Below are 20,577 nucleotides of genomic sequence, written 5' to 3'. Positions count from 1 at the left end.
AATATTAATTGATTGTATGTTTTTTGCAATTGACCGCCCATTTGTCACTGGAAAAACTAGACTCATATTTGTTAAAGTTATGTTAGTTACATTTATTATTAAATAATAATGATAATCAGATAAACTATTCTAACAGTTCTTTAGCGAATTTGTACAAAACAATACTGCAAAACGTTTGCAGCTCTATACATATACATGTTATATGAATGATGCGCTCAGTGATACTGAATGATGACCATGTTCATGTAATATTGTATTTAACAAGGTATTAACAAAAATACCAGTGATATAAGGGTCCTTTTTATTCTCTATGAATGTCTGTTTTCAAATTTCTGCCTATTTTTCATATTTAAACACGATCACTCCAAACCAACATCACTATGAAATTGCCAATATAGAGATTAAAACTCATGATGGCTTTAGGGTGTTTTGTGACTCACATTAGCTAGCATTCCTGAGCATGTGACACACAGGTACCTGTTTCCCACCTGCATCTGTGGGCTCCCTCATCATAGTTCATCAAATATCAACAATCCTTGTGATGGCTATGACATATTGATTTAGCAAACATTATTTACCATATATGGGCTGAGAGGCAAACAACGGGATGGCGTCCCTGAGTGAATGTTGTGCAATCTTTGATTTCCCATATAAGGATAAACCAGGGTTGTACAGTAATTAACATAAACTAATTACATTTTTGTGAAACAGAATGTTGGCTGTTCTATGAAAAAATAGTAATTGTTTTAAATTAGGAATCATATAAAGGAATTTAATTTGAATTAGTCTACAGTGAGGGGGGAAAGCATTTACAAACTAGGTGAAGGTCAGTAGGCATTCTCCCAAAAATTTAAATGTGCCGTTATCTTTGTTTACAAAACCAGAAATAGAGAGTCTTACCTCTTGCATAGAAAATCTGACAGGTGTAACTCAAAGGTACTTTAGTAGTCATAGATCAAATGTCAATTATAAAATATACACCATCAATATCAGTTTAATCAATGTAAGCTTAATGGTCCTTTCTAACACTGTTATAACAATATTACTCTTTCAACATCGATAAAAAATCTCTCATACTAGTTTTATTTGATCTTTTTGGGCTGTTAAAAATTCTATATTATGTTAAATACTTTTGTGTTAATCCAAATTAATTGCACCGGCCATTAATGTTATGCAGAATGATCATTTCAAGATGCTATGATTTGTCTTTGTCTGACAAACGGATAACAGTTTTACCCCCAGCCAACATCCAGAATAAAAAATCATGAGCAATGTAAAAGAGGAAACTATTCATTGTAACACTGGGATTTTTCTAAGAATTCCCCAGATTGGCAGTTGCTTCTTATTCCCAGAAACTCTGATAAAAAATCCTTTAAATTATAACCCATCGATATTCCCGGTTTCGTTTTCTTACTCTCTTTCATGCTCTAATTGAGGTGGCCACCCTGATCTACAGAAATGAAGAGCTGGGATGAGAGAGCGTGTTACTTGCCCCTCCCATCTCCCTGCAGTATAAATGCACTTACGCCTGCTGTAGAGAGTCAGACTATTAGCAGAGTATCACCGCTGCCACAGCGCTAAGAGCAAACACCTCTGGATTACTTTCTACACAGACTTCTGAAGCCAACCCAAGAGTACTTCAACACAGGTATGCATTTTTAAAGGAAGCTTATTTACTTCTGTGTCTTTTCTTTTAGGGTCAAGGCATATATGCACATGTTATCTGTAGTTATATAAGAATCTGAGACCTAGTTTTGCATCTGTAAGCCAGGGAACGTGCCTCTACCTGTTAGGCAAAAACTTAACCTGATTTGAAGAGAATTTGAGTGACTTTAAATTAGGTACTGATGGAGTTAAGGGAACTCTTTTTATACAGTTTTATACATCACTGTCACTTTTAATGCTTATAATGGACCTGAAGCATACTTGCAAGTTTACTTATTCGTAGAAAGTGCGACCTCAGCTTGACATTGTAAATAAATGTATGATGAGTGTAAATAGCTTGGATTTTGGACTCTTGTGCAAGCGTGAGCAAAGCATGGTTGGCACAGAGTAGGGGAGTTGCATGCAGGTGATTGGAGGTTTCAGCTGCTTTCTTTCGATGTGGATATCTAACAGATGATTCATTTGCTTTTTCCTTCAAGATTTCCGTCACGATGCAACTGATACTGCAGTCAATCTTCTGCTGCTGCCTGCTGGCCACCGTTGCACTCAGCGTGGACAGTGCAAAACATGACCTGAAAAGAAGGTGAGCTGATGTCTTGATTTGATTGAAGTCATGTTAGTTATGTTTGGAAATTATTAGAAAGTTTCTAACCAACTGGTTTTCTCTTCTTGATACTTAGTGTCCGGCTGCAGAGATCGAAAAGGGATTTCAGCCTTGCTGCACTGAGGACTTTAGACAACAGTCAGTTTGTCAGACCGGACGATGTCAAAGACAACTTAAGGCCACATTCTAGGTAAGAATTAGCAAGCATTACCAGCTTTAAATTATGTCATTGTTTTCTGTAAGCTAAGTGTGGTTTCACATGATGAAGTACAAAGCCCAGGAACGTTAAACTAAGGCTGCAAGCCAAAAAGCAATTGCTCAGGAACTCCGGGCAGGCATTAATGTCCTCTTCCCTTGTCTGCCTTTCCAGCACTGACATCAGCATTAGGACAAAACGCTCCAAGAACTCCATCAACCAGTCCAGGAGATCGGGCTGCTCGCTTGGCACCTGCACGGTGCATGTGCTGGCGCACCGTCTCCATGACCTCAACAACAAGCTGAAGATCGGGAACGCTCCCCCTGATAAGATTAATCCCTTCGGGTATGGCCGACGGCGAAGGTCCGTTCCAGAGAAAGTAATGACACTGAGACAGGAGGGCAGCAGGCTGCAGACGGTGTGGAGCAGCTCAAACTCTCAATCGCGGCTGCACAAACTGGAAGCGCTGCTCAGACGGACGTGAGCGCGTGGGGTGGGAGCGCTCGGGGACGCGGCGACAGAGGCTCGGCGGCCAAATATGAAATTCAAGACATGCCTCAGACTCCTGCCAAGACTTCTCCAGCGCATTCTTTTCCAAGCACAGAGGCTGGAAGAGCGATCTTGCTTTCTGAAGGCTGTCCTCAGAAGAGAAATCAGCAAAGAGAAGCGCAGAAACAACAGCAGCTGTTGAAAACGAGTGAGGATGCAGATGGAGAAACTGAATGAGTGTGCCTTGGATATGAGCAAGATATCATTGCACTGAAGTGGACTGGCCTCAGGGAAAAGAAGAACCACCTCTCCTAGGACAAATGGACTGCCCTCCTGGTGAACCAGTCGGTGGGATTACAGCCCCTAGTTTAGCTGTTGCTGTCCAGAAAGTCTTTGTACTTCAAGTCGATTCAATGGGCAAAGATTCATGAATCAGGAAAGGAATACACAGAGACTTTTAAAATGCCAATGAAGGTGTTTCTGATTTGGAATCACATTTTTGGACACTGTAAGCAGAATGAATGCATTTGATTAAATGAACTGTCTGTGCCAGTCCACAAGGATTGTATTCTAACTTACTTGAACATTGTTGTTGTTATTATTTGTATAGAGATATGTGCAATCTATTTCCTTTTTATTGCAAGTATATGTATATTTGAAAAAATGGTCAAAGATATTACTATTTAATTGTTTTATATTACTTTATACTACTTACAGAGATAGAGCTATTTTTGTACAGGGAAAAAATAAGGGCATTGAAGGTAGCGTTATATCTATTATTCATTTATGTTAAGGATGTCTCAAGCTGTGGTATAGGATAATGTTTTATGCAATTATATATTTGTAAATGGGATCTATTTTATTTGCGTGTTTGTGTGTGAAATGAATTAACGTTGTCATTCAATAAAACCTGCATACAATTATAGCTGACGTCTTCTGGACCTCGTCTGTTTGTTCCACAGGAAGTGAAGGTAGTAAAAGGAAAGTGTCTCTCCATTGTTCTTCGTCCGGATTGCCGAGTGGTCAGACGATCAGCACCTGGTCTGGGTTAATACATGTTAAAGACCCTGGGGTGCCTAGCAAATGGGGTGCCAAGTGCATTCCTTTTTTCCGTTTTCCATACCTACTCACTTCATACAAAGTGGGTTATCTGTATTTGAAGGGGGAATGGGCCAGGACTGTGTTTAATGGGACCTCTGCAGGGGGTGGGTTTGTGGGATGTAGAGCAGAGGTGAGAGGCGCTCCATAGGACATTCCACTTAAACACATCATTTTCATTCCTGTCCTAATGAGATGGAACTTCCGAAATGCATTTTTTTCTTGTTACACTCATGTAAACCGAATATAAAACAGGAAAAACACAGAAAATAAAAATTATCCATTAAATACTGGATGAAAAAGAGTTTCTGCTCTAGTCTTCTATTAGTAAACAATTTAGTCTAAAGTTGCTTAGCTTTTTACGTTTCAATGATAAATAGGCTTATTTAGAGTATTCAACAAGGCTGAAAAGTTCGACGCGTTCTAAAATATCCATAAAGTTTAAAAAAAGAGTCAATATCCACAACAACTTACAGATAGCATGAGTTTTTGTTTTCTCAATGTTTCTTTTGGATTATTCGAATGAAAAGTGGACTGTTACTATGGTTACCTCACCAGACAAACATAATTTCTGCTTGCAAGAGTCTGTTGTAGCTTGTAAACTAATTCTGGTGGAAAAATTTGAAACATTTGAAACAAACCAAACAAGCCATATTTTTGAATATGCTTTTGAAGGAATTAAGCCTTTTTCACAGTTCTCAGATGCCCTCAACCAAGATTTCCACCTTGCAGCTAAAAATAAAGTATTCATTCAGTCAAGTGTCTTCCTCCTATCATATTTTAATGCTATGGCTCCATCTTGTGGTAAAAACGATTGGAGTTATCGTTCTTTTGCCAAGAATTTCCAAGTGTGTTCTGGGACTGATGCCATGTGCCTCACTCATTGACACCTCATAAATCTTCACTCCTGTCAGTGAATATGGACCAGCAATCAACACAGCCATTAATTTATACTTCAGGGCCTATGTATATGCAGATTAGATTTTTTTTATTGTTGAATAATTTAGTGACCAAAACTGTTTCAAGTCTTATTAAATGAAATTCATATGTTTGAAATACCTCCTACATCTACGTCCTACAAATGCAAATGGAAGCCTTTAAGTTTTTATTGTTTTTTTTTTGACAGTAATGTGTACCTTTGTTTGATATTATGTTATCAAATATAACATTCTTGTTTCCAAATATGTTTGGGGCCACTGCACCTTCTTGACACACATCTCCACAAGGGGGCAGTAATGATCAATGAAAAAAGAATTTAATCTATGTCTACTTAAATAATGCTAAACAAATGTGAAAGCAAAGTGACTTTATAACTTTAGCTCAGCCTCTTTTAGGCATAATGTGGCAAACTGCTGTTGTCTCTTTGCTAAGTAAATTCCTTCTGCCATATCTCATACATCACTGGGGGGCAGAACTGAGTGGGTTTTTTTCTTTCATTTCTTTCCTGGGAGAACTTCATGGGTTTATAATTGCAGTGCAGCTGCAGAGAGGACACAGAGTTCTGTAAGATCTAAGGCTGGGTAAGTGTTTCAATAAGATTATTAACATTTAGAACATTATGAATAATTTACCTGACTGTTCTTTCTCCTAATGCAGCACATGACCACATTAATATGCGATTTTCAAAGATTTATTTTCTTATCATAATACATTTAATAGTTCTGTGTCTGTTTAATATTACCGTTAACCAGCAATTATAATAAACAGTTACAAATAGATGCCACTTATTCAACATGTTATCGAATCTGTTGCAATAACGCTAATGTAAGAAACCCACCCATTCCTAGTCTTATTCTGCTACTGCACATGCTGCTCTGTCTTCTCACTCTCCAGGCCTGAGCACACAGGAAATGATGCGGAGACTCCAGACACCCATAGTGAAGCAGCTTTCCAGCCCATGTTTGGGAAAGGGTGAGCACTTATGATTTGTCTCTCCTATCCTAGATAACATAGTAAAATTGATTTTTTTATTGCAGCAATTTTTTATTTCATCATTACTGTAGAAAAAGATTCCGATTACAGCCAGAAGGGGGCAAACAGGAATGTTATCCTGGACCCTAAAAAAGGAGACATTGCAGAAACGTTTATACTGTATTTGCTAATTTAGCAAAAGGAATGCTAGAGCACAAAAAATCCATCTTAAGGAGACAGTAACATGAGAAGTGCTGCAATTCAAATACCATTTCTAGTAAAAGCAGGAAATGTAAGTACGATACAGTGAGCGTTAATTAAATAGTTCTGCGATTCATATCTTTATCCTTGTCATAACCTGTCCCTAAACCTTAAATCTCATGCTCATGTCAGTAAATGCATACATCTGTTTTATATACAAATACATATGCATTTACATATTAATTTGCATTTGCATATCCTGTTCAAACATATCACTCAAAAATTAGCAATTTGAAATTAACAAGCAATTTCTCACATGGGGAGGCAACAGCAGAATTTCAAGAGTAAAACAAGAGTAGCACAAAATATGAATAAATGAACAAAATGTAAAAAAAAGTGTTAATATAAAGTGCTATTATTGTCTTTTTTATTTAACATTGAATTTTCATTGCGTATACTACTGAACTATAACCTGATACATTGTTTGCAGTTACATCATACAGAGCCTCTTGATAGCAAAGCACCATCAAATAGACCCACAGGTGCAAGAAAACAGTAGTGGTAGTCATTCATTATTTACACAAGCATTTACAGCCTCAATGTAGAAAGGCATTCAAAGAAACTTGCACAGCTTATATTACAGATCATGGCTTCGGTTTAGCTTCTATACTCATCAACTCTGAGCTGAAGCCATTAAGACCTGCCTGTACTACATTAATCTCTCATAAACCTTTGCACCACACAGACCCTCAAATCCCTTAGTCACATGATCCTGAACTCCCTCTGATCGATCAGAGGGAGAGAGAATGGGATGGGGAGATTTTCAAGCTGCACCTTAATTCCAGCCTGACAAATCCACTTCCAGTTCCTCCCCCAGCCCTGTCCAAGCAGCCTGTAATAATACCCAGCACATCACTAGGATTGTGAGGCGTCCACGTGACCTGTCTCCAAGTTTCAGGTCAGGCTGAAAGGCACACTTGGTCTGATAGAGAGAGCTGGGTAGGTTTTGCTGTTGGAGCTCCAGTTGGATAAGGTATGAGATAAAAGCAGCTGTTACAGGAACATAAAGGACAACAGTCTGATCAGGTAAACCTACTTCCCCTTTGTCCCCACACACTGAGTTTTTACAGTCTGCTTTCCATATCTTAGTATGTGTGTTTTTGCGTAAGTGGATCATGCTGTGTGCTTCAACAACAAACTGTGCCTGAAAAGACAAAGGGTGAGATGGTTTGTTTATTCTATGTTTCAAATGGATGTGATACAAATAGATGCTGGGCATGCTCCCATGCTCTGGGACAACATGAACAGCACCCTTTCTGTCAACACACAGTTTAAGCTCTGAAGCAACCAAGAGGTATCAGTTTCAGGGGTGATTACCTCTGGACTTGACATGATGCCCCATGCAGACCCGTGATAACGCCAGCAGGATTGTTTATCTGGGGCTGAAATGATACGTGTCTAAAGCAAGGTCAGAGCTGGGATTAGAGGCTGTTTTTGGGGGTGAGGGATAGCTGAAGCTTTCAAAGGAGATGCTCTTTTGGCCAGAGATTCCGTTCACATGGACAGTTGGGTTTAGGAGATCAGCTTGGGGATTTATGGGCTTTTTTTTTACGAGGCAGTGAGGGAGTAAATAGTTGGGAAACCCGTTTTTGTATGTATGTATGGGATAGGCTGGGAGGATTGACCAAGGTCCTGTTTGTAAGCGGTTCTCGGTAAGATTCAGGGTCACTTTTTGTTGACAGGCGGTGGTGACATATTCAAAGGATTAGTAGCTCTATGGACATGAGGCTTTCAACCTCTTAAAATAGAGAGCGCGAGAGAGAGAGACACTCAAGAAAACAAAACGGTAGTCAGACAACAGCAGTTTCTCAGAGTGCGACTGGACATGGCCCACATCAGACACATGCACATGCAAACATAAACCCAGTAACGCATTTGAAGTGTAGCCGCTAAGAACAGCCGAAGCTGAGATGGCGGTGACGGGGGCTGAAGGTAAGAATGGCAGCAGTCGCACAGCTGTGCATGTCAGGTCACCACAGACAGAAGTAGAGTGTACTCATTTCAGAACCAGTAACTATTTTCTAACAGGTCTTGTATGTACAGTAGCAGTGTAAGAAGACTTCCTTATTGTCCTTGAAGTGTTTTGAGTGCAGTTATCCTAAGCAAAGTTTGGGGTGAAAACAGATGCAATGGTTTATAAAAACAAAAACAGTTCAGAGAAGTTAAGGTCATGGCCTTGAGTCAGCATCATTTTTTCGGACAGACTTTGAATTGTATGTTATGTAGAATATTCTGACGCTTATGGGAAGAGTGATTGTAATTAAATATTTATGGTCATTTTATTTCTCAATCTACAAAATTAGATAGAATATGCTCCAGTTTTGTGCAAAATATCAGTTGGCTTGTTGCATGGTTATGCAGCTGGCAACAGTCAGTATGACGGGCAGAAACTCTACTTGATATGGAAGTTTCAGAATGGCTTAGAAGAATGGAAACCTTGACAAAGGGATCTGGTTCTTGCCAAGGATAGCATCTGATGTAGCCACTGTGGACCATGTTCCTAACTGTTCAGGGAGAAGTCACACCCAGGGCTCAGACACTTGATCTGTCCTCACAAAGACATAACTGTTTTATAGGGCAGTGTGTCTGCAGCTGTGCACTGGCCTAGTGACTTACTTTGTAGGCCTGAATCAATGGCCTGGGAATGCACATTGCATCCCAGGACTATTTACAGCAAGCGTGTTGATATGAGCCATAAAACAAACATCAACGTGTTGTTTAAACAGTGACAGCAACTCAGGAACTAGTACAGCAAATCTGTGAATGTTTGTTTGATTTCAACGGGACTTGTAACAGTGTAACATGTAACAGTAACATTAACTGATATTCATAACTAAACTGATATTCATAACTGGATTCAACAGCTTAATGTTACTGAGGTGTGTTTAAATGTGCTCCTATACAGATATGCCACGGCAGTTCCCTAAGATTGCGCTAAGTGATGTGGATGAGGAAGTTCGTCTGCTGGCGGAGAAGGTGTATGCCTCGGCACTTAAGGAAGAGGACACAAAAGATGCCCTGTCCATGTACACTGTCCCTGAAGACTGTCCCATAGGCTTGCAGGAAGCCAAACAGAGGGAGCTACTCAGAGAACTGGCTGAGCAACAGTCAGAGGAGAGTGCCAAACGGTCAGCATCCAAATTTAGTGTAGATTACTATCAGTAGCTTTGCCCTGCTTGAAACATCAGGCTGCATCAGATTATGGTGGGCAGGCTGGTCTTCGGGACATGATAGCTGTTTAGCTGCTGGTCCAAAGTAGTCTTTTATAAGCTTGATCAATATGGTGTACATGACCTAAAACTAGGTCCACCAACTGGTCATTCATGAAGACCAGTGTTTTCCAATCTTGCTTCTGGAGAGTCAATATCATGCAGCATACCTACATGAAAATTTGTAGTGATTCTGAAGACATTGATTAGCTGATTAAAGCATGTTTAAATAGGGTTGGAGCTGACCTTTGTAAAACAGTGGCCTTCCAATGGATTGGAAATCTCTTTTGTAGACCAGTTTGGAACTGTTGAGTGGAGAATGGGCAGGAAAAATTACATACTTACCAATTACCACATTATACTAGTACAACAGTGATAGATGACAACAGTGATATGTCGACAAATCTGATTGTGTGCTCATGGCTAGGCATTTTCAGCACAGCATCTGGCATTTTCTGCTGGCTAAAAACACTTTGGTGGACACATGGCCTTAATGACTACTTTGGACCATCTTGAAAACACCTAAAATCAGCTACCATTAGAATTTAGTTTTTTTCAGCAGGGCAATTAATGATATGATACACATGCTTAATTAATTAATTATTATTTGCTTCAATCCCTAATAGAAAGAAGAGTTTTAAGATGATTCGATCCCAGTCTATGTCACTGCAAATCCCATTAACTACAGACAGTATTGGGGGTGTTGTGACGCCCCTCATTTCCCCTTCATCTACCTGTTCCTCAATCTCCAAAATTTTTCCAGAGTATCAAAGAGTCACGATAAGTGGAGACTACTGTGCTGGGGTGTGTATTGTTAGAATTTACAAACAACCAACTTCTTCTGCTCTCTCATTGAAAATTCAACAAAGTTGCTTTTGATATCTGATAACTTTACGTTGTTTACGCTAACTATGTACAGATTACGGTTGAGGACTATGAGCAAGCAGCTAAAAGTCTCCTAAAAGCTCTCTTTATTCGAGAAAAATACTCAAAACTGGCATATCACAGATTCCCACGGACCACTGCACAGTTTCTACGCAATGCAGCAAATGAAAGGTGGACAGAAGAAGATGAAGTCCATCCAGGTACATTTGCTCAAAATGCAAAATGAGACACAACACTGGAGACCACATTCTTTTTCTAGGTTTATTTTAGGCTCTATAAACATTTCAGAGGAATTTTTGTTTACAAAAAATTCTGACTATGTTTGCCCAATGTTCCTCTTCAGTCCCTGCCTAATGTCCCTTCCCAAGACATCAACGATGAGCTAAGTTTAGAAGACATAAGAGCTGACATGAGTTATGTGCAGCTCAACTAAGAACACTTAAAAATTCTGTGGTAGAATGGGAACAATTCTTTCTTCTCTGATGGAAAAATAACAGTATTTTTATGCTGTTCACCAGCAAGGGATGCTGTTCTGGTCCACTGCTGTTTTCCATACTAATTTAACCAGCAATACTTTCTCGGTCAACTAGCTTCATCAACTATGTTTTGATTCCTTTGTTCTCTACAGATATCTGTCCTTGCCCTGGTGAGGGAGACAACCCTTACAGCATGGAGAATATTCCAGACAACCTCAATTATCAAATGAAAATGAAAGATGGCATTATTTATGTATATGAAAACACTGAAGCTCTGAGTATGAACAAACCACGCTGTCTGCCTTATCCAGACCTGGAAACATTTGCCATTGATATGAGTCATGTGCTCGCCATGATCGCTGATGGGCCTACGTAAGTCTCCAAACAATTTCACCCTAGTCAACAATTCTCCTTATCTCAATATTTGAGAATTCTGAGCTCTAAAGCTGCTTTTTTTTTTTCTTTAAACAGTAAGACCTATTGTCACAGACGACTAAATTTTCTTGGGTCAAAGTTTTACCTCCATGAAATGCTGAACGAAATGGCAGAACTAAAAGAACTCAAGGGCGTTCCTCATAGAGATTTCTACAATGTCAGAAAGGTATCATTTGACACATACATTTATATATGCAATGTGATAATATGCAATGTCTAAATGTACTCAACTGCTAACTTACAGGTAGACACACATATCCATGCAGCAGCATGTATGAACCAAAAACACCTGCTTGATTTTATCCAAACCACCTATAAAACTGATGCAGAGAGAGTTGTCCTTGAGAAGGCGGGACTTAAGTTAACCCTCAAACAGGTGTTTAACAACCTAAATATGGACCCCTATGATCTTACTGTAGACTCCTTAGATGTCCATGCAGTAAGTAACATCTTATATACAGTTTATGTTGTATATATATATATATATATATATATATGCTGTTGGCTTGTACAGTATGCTTCAGGTTTAGTCTATTTACAGGGCAGACAAACCTTTCATCGCTTTGACAAATTCAACTCCAAGTACAATCCAGTAGGAGCAAGTGAGCTACGGGAAATCTACTTGAAGGCTGACAATTACATTAAAGGGGAGTATTTTGCCCGCTTAATCAAGGTACAGTCATTTTGTCTGTTATCTATGTAAGATTATAGAGATACATCTTGTTTTTATCTACACCGATATTATTACAAATAAAAAGTTAATTTGAAAAAAATTAAATCATGTTAAAATCATGTTTTTTCATTGTGCATTCAAGTGAATCTCAATCAAACTGCAGTTGTTTTTTTACTAGGTTGAAAGATAAATAAAAAACAGCCAATTAAAAACAATAAAACATGATAATAATTAAAAAAAGGATTTTTTAACATTAAAGTTTCTTCAAATATTAATGCATTTATTTGTGTTTATTTGTAAACTTAGATCATTTTTGTGCTTGAGCAGTTTTTTTGTCAGAAATGTAGATACAGTCTAGAGACCATCTACTGTACTAGAAATGTACTTCTATTTCTCATTTAAGAGTCTTCTGTGTCTTTGTCAGGAAGTAGCACATGATCTAGAAGAAAGCAAGTATCAGCATGCTGAACCGCGACTGTCCATTTATGGACGTTCCCCTGAGGAGTGGGAAAGTCTCTCCCATTGGTTTATTCAGCACAAAGTGTACTCTCCAAACATGCGCTGGATCATACAAGTGCCCAGAATATAGTAAGCATAGGGTGGCCATAGACAAGCCATCTTTATTGGACGCATCTTTGCCAGGATTTCTATATTGCCTGAAATATCCAGGTTTTGGCTGTTTGCACTGTGCAGATCAATTGTTGTATTGTATTGTTGTATTGTATTGAATTGTCCTCATGCTTCTGAAATAACTCTCAGGTTACTTTGGCGTCGAATGATTGGTCTGCACAGCAACACTTCCAGTTAAACAAACGAACAAAAAATTGGTCGATAATGTACTATGGTTACATTTTATTGGTCAAACTATTTTAGATGTTTTAGGCAATATACGTATCATGGCTAGGACACACGGCCTCCCTAAATAGCTATATTAATTCTACATTTTCATAAAGTATTTATTTCTTGTTTTACAATTATGTTCTGCTCATTTCTTTCAGTGATATTTTCAAGTCACGCAAGTTGATTCCTAATTTTGCCAAGATGCTAGAGAACGTTTTCCTTCCTCTGTTTGAAGCTACAGTGAATCCCCAGAAACACAAAGAGCTCCACGTATTTCTAAAATATGTAAGTTCAAAGTTCATAGTAGTTGTAAAATAAATGTTATCAACTCAATGTTAAAATTCATGTAATTGATTTGAACGCTTCATGGCAAGATACGCACATTGCCTTTTTAAAAACATTTTAAAAACGTTTGAGGAGGACCTTTTTTGCTCCAGCACGGAAAACGTGACTAGTCTGCACAAAGCCCAAATCTGAACCCCACTCAACATATTTAAGGATTAATTAAAATGACAACCACAAGTCAGGCCCCATTAGCCAACGCCTGACCTCTGACCAATGCCTGACCTCACTAATGCTCATGTCTGAATAGGAGCAAATTCCTGCATCCACGTCCATGTACATCTAGTGGAAACCTTCCCAGAAGAGTGGAAGCTGGTGTTCACATTCTTTTGTCCATGTAGTACATTTCATATTTTTGTTTTGATTAATCATGACCTTATTAATGTTAGAACATAATTTAAAATCTTTTCTAGACTTTACTCATGGGATATCCCCTCTTTCGCAGGTGACTGGCTTTGACAGTGTGGATGATGAATCCAAACATAGCGATCACATGTTCTCTTATAAGAGCCCCAAGCCTGAGCAATGGACAACAGATGACAACCCGCCCTACAGCTACTACCTCTTCCACATGTATGCCAACATCATGGTGCTGAACAACCTCAGGAAGTATGTGCTCCTTTATATCTGTTCCACACACACACCGGAAAATTCCATTTGTTGAAGGGAGAAGCTACATTTCCCATAAGAATAGGAAAGATGTCTGTAAACAAAGAATCTTTTAATATTTGACATAAAGATATTCCACAATACCCCCAGGCTTTGATAAACCTTGAATAATTACTGTAAGGCAGTCAGGAAGACAAGGTTTCCAGTTGCATGAGTGTTTCACTATGCACCAGGACATCTATAAATACCACTGTATCAGTAATACACACATATTGGGTTACAACTGAGATACTGTTAAAGCCTATGGAATACTGTCAGTAGAACAAACTGGCATCAACCTTCCACTTTACAAAGGATGAATTATGGACTGAGCCAATGGGGTCAGTAGCCCAGGCCTTTGAATACATTGAAGACATATAAACGTGTTTGCACAGAAATGACAATAAATTGAATAGTGTGCTTTATCTCACGACATCTGAATGCACTGGATCATGTATACACAGTCAATATTTGAATTTCACAACATCGCCATGTCAAATTACACAAAAGGAGGTCATTTTAGGGGATACCCACAGGTTTTCACTTTTATCAGTTTATATATTTTGATTTTTTTTTATCTAACTTCTTTTAAACTTATCATTAAACATACCATACTGGAGTATATAGTCAGTGTAGGTGTGTGTGATATACATCACACACAAAAATATTTAATTAAATTTGATTTTATTTGTACTGTCACAAACTTTTCATGGATAACATGATTATATATTATTCACACAACGGCAATAAATCATTCTTAATTTATTGATTTTCCCTAAATCCCAAATGTTTTAGTCAGCCAGATACCTCTCACATTAAATATTTACGATTGCATAACATTTAGCAGATGCTTTTATCCGAAGTGACTTACAAATGAGGACGATGGAAGCAATCAAAATCAACAAAAGAGCCATATGCAACTGCACGTGATGTGACATTATGATTTGTTTTTATCCAATTCTTGGAGATGGCTACGGGCTCAGCTCAGTTCGGAGTCAGTTGGGCAGGTCATTCCACCACGAGGGAACATTTAATGGAAAAGTCTGTGCCTCTTTGGGATGGCACAATAAAGTCCACTTGCAGAACAGAGCACATAAATATAATAATAATTCAATAAATAATTATTATTTAATAATAATAGAATAAATATTTACATGAAGTATCTCTGAGGAGGTTGATATTTCAATAATTTAACAACGCCGTTGAATGTTCACAGTTAGATGTCACTTATTGATCACATTGGCCTGCAGGTAAACAAATTAAATATTTCTATTTTTAGTGCTCAAAGTTTTAAATAATTTATTTTGTAGTGCTATGATTTAATTAATTATTGGCTTTGAATCAACTCACAAACCCACTGCAGTAGTCACCTTAAGATCGAATTGGGAACATGTAATATGTAATGCCTTTTATGTTGATATAAAAAAATGCTATATATTTTGTTTCTCTTTGCTTTTGTATATCAATGTGGTATGTTTAATGTTTAATTAGATAAAAACTAATCTCAATGCTAAAAATACAGTACAATTTAAATCATATAATGTGGAATCGGTAATGGACTCCAGTATTGAATGCTCACAATAGCAACTATTTACCCAAAGTAAGCCTACGTTTTGCCTTATATCTGCAACAAAACAAGGTCTACAGTTTTCAGTTGGTTGTTTTAGCTTGTATATGTGTGTTTTGGCAGGGAACGTGGTCTTAGTACCTTTCAGTTCCGTCCACACTGCGGAGAAGCTGGCTCCATCACCCATCTGGTTTCAGCTTTCCTCACTGCAGACAACATTTCTCACGGCTTAAACCTGAAAAAGGTGAGAATCACAAGATTAGTCATTTAAAAATGATGAAGAATTAAGCAGAACGTTTTTGAATTCTAGTCCAAAGTCTAACGCAATATGTAAAACCGTAAGAGCTTAGTCAAATTAACAAACATCTTGTACTTTAATTAACGGTGGTGGCAAAGGAAATTAATTCAGAGTTCAGATCTTCAGCCGAAGTCTATTCATGAAGCTGCAAATGAGACATGCGTTTATTACCACTTCATTTGATTATGTACTTGTTAGCGCTGAGCCTAGAGTTGATGGAGCCTCTGACGCTGTACAGAAACATGCAAATGGAAGCAGGCGGGCACATGGGTCTGATCAGAGCATCTGGTCTTAAGATCAAACTGAACAAGCTGTCATACATAATATGTATGTTTTTTTTTCCAGAGTCCAGTGCTGCAGTACCTGTATTATCTTGCACAAGTACCCATTGCCATGTCCCCACTGAGCAACAACAGTCTGTTCCTGGAATACTCCAAAAACCCACTGCGAGAGTTCCTACACAAAGGCTTGTGCGTGTCGCTCTCTACCGATGACCCCATGCAGTTCCATTACACCAAGGTCAGACTCATACATCCATCTTACAGCTGGACCCCAATTTGGTTAGGGTTAGGTTAACCCCTAAAATGCATGAACCCTTCAATAAATAAAATCAATCATGGTTTTTAACCCCGTAAGGCCTGCGGCTATATAATAAGTCAGAGTTTTTGGGTTACTTGAATTTGATTGGTCATCTCGATCACATTGACGAGAGTTGCTATACCGCCGAGGCAGACCAGCTTCACCAGCCATATCAAATGTTGATTTTTTTTTGTAAATAACAGGATGCATTAATTTATTTCTGCCAAGTTAGAGAAAACCATCAGAAAAACATTAAAAACAATAGCGTTTCCATTAATCTATTAAATATGTATACTATTTAAATAAATAATACGTAAAATTATATTATTTTCCTATTAATTTATTAAATTAAATAACTGAACCGAAGTGATGTTTTTGAGCGAACCGCTTGAGTGAATTATTCAATTACACTTACACTTGTCGCCACCTTGTAGCTATAAAAACTATAAAATCCTCCAAAATGAATGCACTGACACGTATAAAAATTCATAAACTACAAAATAATTTTTTGGAAAATTAAATTCATTAAATACATTTTCATTCGAGGTAGGCTACACAAGTGTCCCTGAGAAAATGCAACTGCACGTGCTTTTTAATGTACGATATGCATACATATATAGGCTATTGTAATAATTTTTCTACTGCAGGAGGCTTTAATGGAGGAGTACGCTATTGCAGCCCAACTTTGGAAGCTGAGCACATGTGACGTGTGTGAGATTGCTAGGAACAGCGTCCTGCAGAGTGGCCTTTCCCATGAGGTAGCGCGCATCCTCAGTTCGTAACGTTCTGTAAATATTTATTCAGCACAGCACTGAAGCCTCTTTGCCATTTTCTCCAGGACAAAAAGCACTTCCTTGGGGTCAGTTACCTAAAAGATGGACCAGAGGGGAATGACATTCGGCGGACAAACGTAGCCCAGATCCGTATGGCCTACAGACACGAGACACTGTGTAATGAGCTCAGCTTCCTCGTAGACGCAGTGAAGTCAGAGGTCGTCGGGTCACAGTAGCCGTCTAATACGTCTCTGCAAAGCCCTCTGTGCCCGTATATGCATGATTGCTATTTTTATAAACAGTAGGAGTGAATGCACAGGGACCCAAATGCAACACTGTTTATTATCTAGTCTTGCTGTGCTTCTCAGATTTCTCATACTCGGCCTTCTCGTAAAAAAAACGCCATCTTTTGCCTATGCAACGACTTGAAATGGAGGTTTGCAATGACTTGAAAAGGGTTTGGCGTGCTTGACGTCGCGCTACACGGGCAGTGTCTCCCTCCTGTGGAGATTTGGGAACCATATCCTTCAAAAAAGCAGAAATAGGCAGGCGACAAGACGCTTCTGTGGCAAAGCAAATGGTCTGGAACATTCCGCCACTGCTCGGCAGCACATACGAAGAAAAAAAAAACCCTGCAGGATTAGCTTAGATATGTATACAGCCTCTTAAAGTCTGGTGTAGGGTTGGAGCTGTGGTTTGTCATGTGGAGCTTCATTTCCTATAAATTCCTGTGCATTCTTGACTGTAGTAGAAAAACATATTAAATAGAAAAACACTTTGAATCCATGGTCGCAGCTGTAGTTAATGCTGCACATGATGTTTGTAAAAAAAGTGAAAAATATTACAGTGTTTGAATTTATTTCTTTGAGAATATTGTAATGTGTGATACACTGGTTAACGGTCACATTTGTTGAATGCAGTGCCTATAATGTATATTTTATAGAGGACGGCATATTTATTCCTTTCTGAATTTTATGTTTTAATGCGTGGAAAGCTATTTTGTAAACGACTAAAAGATTAATTAATAAATAATTTCTCCCTATATTTTGTGTGCTTTGTCATATAATCTTTTTTACCACGTGTATTCTTCTATCACGGGAATGAACTGCATTTAAAAATATATTTAAATACTGTATGTCTTAATGTAATGCAGCATTGGTGGGCAAATAAAGCTTATTTTAACATATATATATATATATTTTATATATATATATATATATATATATGCACTGTATTATATATAATAGTATACATGTGTGTGTACATATCAAGTCTATGAGAACACACTAAAATTGTAAAGTCAAATTTCAATTGAATGTCCAGACATCTAGGAAAATCGGTAAAATATTTAATGTAATAAAATAAAAAGCATGATAAAAAGCCAGCTTCCACTTAAATAAACACACCTATGTCATTGTTTGCTCCATTACATATCTACAACACCGTAACACTTCTACGAACACTTCAGTCATCCCGAGATGTCTTGACAAATGCAGAAATGTCAGTCTTTTCCTGCAGAAGTGTCGTTCTCCTCCTCGTTCTCCTCCTGTGGTTTCTGCGGGTCTTCTTCCCTGCAGTGCTCCGTCTCAATGCTCTCCTTCTGCCGCTCGCCGTCACACTCTGCCCCGCAGGGCTTCTTCCTGCAGAGCACAAATTTCGGTGGTCAGCTTTTCCACAATTTCAGGTGAATTAAAAATGCGCCCCGGAATCCCAGGCATTCGCTCCGAGGTTTAACTTCGCATTCGAAAACATTTAGAGTTTAACAGAGGAACGTGACTTACGTTCTGAAATAGTAAAGAGCTAGAAAGACAGCGAGCATGACTGCGAAGGTCACCGTGATCAGCAAGGCCGCCGGGACGGCTGTGGATCGCAAAAGAGACACAGGTAAATACAAGCAAGCCGTCGAGTTCAACCAAACGATAACCGCTATTATACGCTCGTGTGATGAAAATAGGATGATCATACGCTCAATCTGGGTCCCGCTCATGGGCAGATGTTTCCCTTCATCATTAACAGAGGGACTGCGAGATGATGATGATGATGAAGAAGGGGAGCTGAGCGAAGACGATGTGGAAGGCAATTTAGAAAATGGGGTTTTCCTCAGATGAACTCCAGCTCGAGCAGTGGGAAAAACAGACGAATGCGTTGTGATTGGCTTTCTTGTTGCCCTTTGGCCCATGGCCACGGAAACCTGGTTTTGTGCCTCAAAATCTGCGAAGAGAACCGAGTCAGGCCCGTTACGTAACAATCAAACGAATCTCAGCGGTCACGTTCCTCTTGATCAGGCATTTGCCAGTTCGTCCCACTCGCTTCCTTCCGTTTCGCCGCATCCCTGGCCCTCATAGGAAACCAATCCGAGATGATGCCACATCCAGAGTTTCCTATCTCCTTGACACACTGACAGTTTGTGTTGATTCGATGCCAACTGACACACAAACTTGGAAAAGGAGTCCACGGGAAAAAATGTGTATCGAAATGGATTTCATAAAATTGATTTCAAATTCGAAAAAGTGAAATTATGTGCATGCAAACAAAAAAAGGTAACGTATGTTACATATATTTACTATCATAATAACAATGAATTATGCATAATTACGTGCAAGTGGCTTTAAGCCAGACCCTAACCGTATAGTAAGTATATGTAGTTAATTCATACTCAGTACTTAGACTGCAATACGTATAATAGACTTAAAATAAAATAGAAGGGGAAAAAACAACATTCTTTACCCTCAGAAACTATTATAATAAACCAGTTTTTACTTACATTTTGAAAAATCTTTAAGAACACGTTGTTAGCGATAGAATAACTGCGACTTTACAAAAGTGCTTATTATTTATGAGCAATATTCAGATAAAAAAAAACAAAAAAAAAACAAGATAGGTCGACAATCCCATATAAAATTGTTTTTGTAAATTGAAAATGCACGATATATGGATATGATTAGGGCATGCTTTATGCAAATGACTATCACAGGCACGTATCCTCACAGAATACAACACGTTTGTTAACATAGAATACGGCTTAACAAATAATTCATGCGCTTTTGTGCTTTCCGAGCACAGTGTCTAAAAGCAAGATATTTTTTGCTTTTCTAAAAGAACTCTTTTACCTGTTGAATTGAAGCAGAAGGCATCAAACCGTCTGCCGGCGTCTGCGCGCCACACGACGACCCCGGTCCCTCCGTTACCGCAGTTCGATTTGACCTGAACTCGGGGAACAACAGCTATCTGCTCGTCCACCCACCCGAACCTGAGATTTACAAAGAAAAACGCCGATCCTGTTTTCATTGATTCCTGATCCTTTTTTCATTAATTTATGATTTACCGTGTTCTCACCTGCATGTCTCCAGGCCGTGTTTCTGCGCCTCCGCGACCTGCGCTTTGCTTGCAATAGTCAACCCTAGACGCTCGCAAAGGTCCCTAGCCGCCGATGCGCTTAAGGCGTATGTGTTTCCGACGGAAACTTCAAACACACCGGAGACGGCTCGTTTAGGGTTCACTGTTCAACAGAAGAAGAAGAACAAAGATCAGTTTGGTATAACACACTACCAAAGGCCCAAATGTTATCACATCCACATCCACAGATACTGAAGATGAATGAGCGTCAATGAGAGGGACCTACCTTTAA

At 38.7% G+C, this 20,577-nt stretch overlaps 3 protein-coding genes across 6 annotated transcripts in view; 2 read left to right on the top strand and 1 right to left on the bottom strand.

The window, feature by feature from the left end:
- The first annotated feature begins 1,514 nt into the window (after positions 1–1,514).
- On the top strand, positions 1,515–3,879 carry adma (adrenomedullin a). Its single transcript, XM_043245969.1, has 4 exons — positions 1,515–1,648; positions 2,145–2,248; positions 2,346–2,459; positions 2,640–3,879. Exons 2-4 carry the CDS (start codon positions 2,157–2,159, stop codon positions 2,947–2,949), a joined length of 516 nt encoding a protein of 171 aa, XP_043101904.1. The 5' UTR covers positions 1,515–1,648; positions 2,145–2,156; the 3' UTR covers positions 2,950–3,879.
- A 1,636-nt stretch (positions 3,880–5,515) lies between these two features.
- Positions 5,516–17,722, top strand: ampd3a (adenosine monophosphate deaminase 3a). Of its 4 annotated transcripts, XM_043243779.1 has the most exons (16): positions 5,516–5,572; positions 5,886–5,963; positions 9,130–9,352; positions 10,060–10,237; positions 10,353–10,518; positions 10,947–11,166; positions 11,266–11,395; positions 11,474–11,668; positions 11,771–11,902; positions 12,327–12,490; positions 12,901–13,027; positions 13,530–13,693; positions 15,423–15,543; positions 15,943–16,116; positions 16,824–16,934; positions 17,015–17,722. In XM_043243779.1, exons 2-16 carry the CDS (start codon positions 5,903–5,905, stop codon positions 17,183–17,185), a joined length of 2,337 nt encoding a protein of 778 aa, XP_043099714.1. In that variant the 5' UTR covers positions 5,516–5,572; positions 5,886–5,902; the 3' UTR covers positions 17,186–17,722. The 4 variants fall into 4 exon arrangements, with proteins under 4 accessions (XP_043099714.1, XP_043099716.1, XP_043099717.1 ...); XM_043243781.1 differs by lacking the exons at positions 5,516–5,572; positions 5,886–5,963 and adding an exon at positions 6,152–7,250; XM_043243782.1 differs by lacking the exons at positions 5,516–5,572; positions 5,886–5,963 and adding an exon at positions 7,391–7,876.
- A 558-nt stretch (positions 17,723–18,280) lies between these two features.
- The window catches only part of lyve1a (lymphatic vessel endothelial hyaluronic receptor 1a), a 2,452-nt gene continuing 155 nt past the window's right edge, over positions 18,281–20,577 (bottom strand). Inside the window, exons 1-6 of the mRNA XM_043243783.1 lie at positions 20,572–20,577; positions 20,286–20,448; positions 20,060–20,199; positions 18,915–19,160; positions 18,731–18,809; positions 18,281–18,589 (exon numbers count right to left, since the gene is read on the bottom strand). The exon at positions 20,572–20,577 is cut by the window's right edge and continues 155 nt beyond it. Of these exons, the coding sequence (XP_043099718.1) occupies positions 18,451–18,589; positions 18,731–18,809; positions 18,915–19,160; positions 20,060–20,199; positions 20,286–20,448; positions 20,572–20,577 (773 nt within the window). The 3' untranslated portion in view covers positions 18,281–18,450. The remainder of the gene's footprint in view (positions 18,590–18,730; positions 18,810–18,914; positions 19,161–20,059; positions 20,200–20,285; positions 20,449–20,571) is intronic.

The sequence above is a fragment of the Puntigrus tetrazona genome, chromosome 7, assembly GCF_018831695.1.
Source record: "Puntigrus tetrazona isolate hp1 chromosome 7, ASM1883169v1, whole genome shotgun sequence".
In the NCBI taxonomy this organism is placed as follows: domain Eukaryota; kingdom Metazoa; phylum Chordata; class Actinopteri; order Cypriniformes; family Cyprinidae; genus Puntigrus; species Puntigrus tetrazona.
The sequence above is the reverse complement of the archived record's forward strand: the minus strand, read 5'-3'. Positions and strand labels throughout refer to the sequence as shown.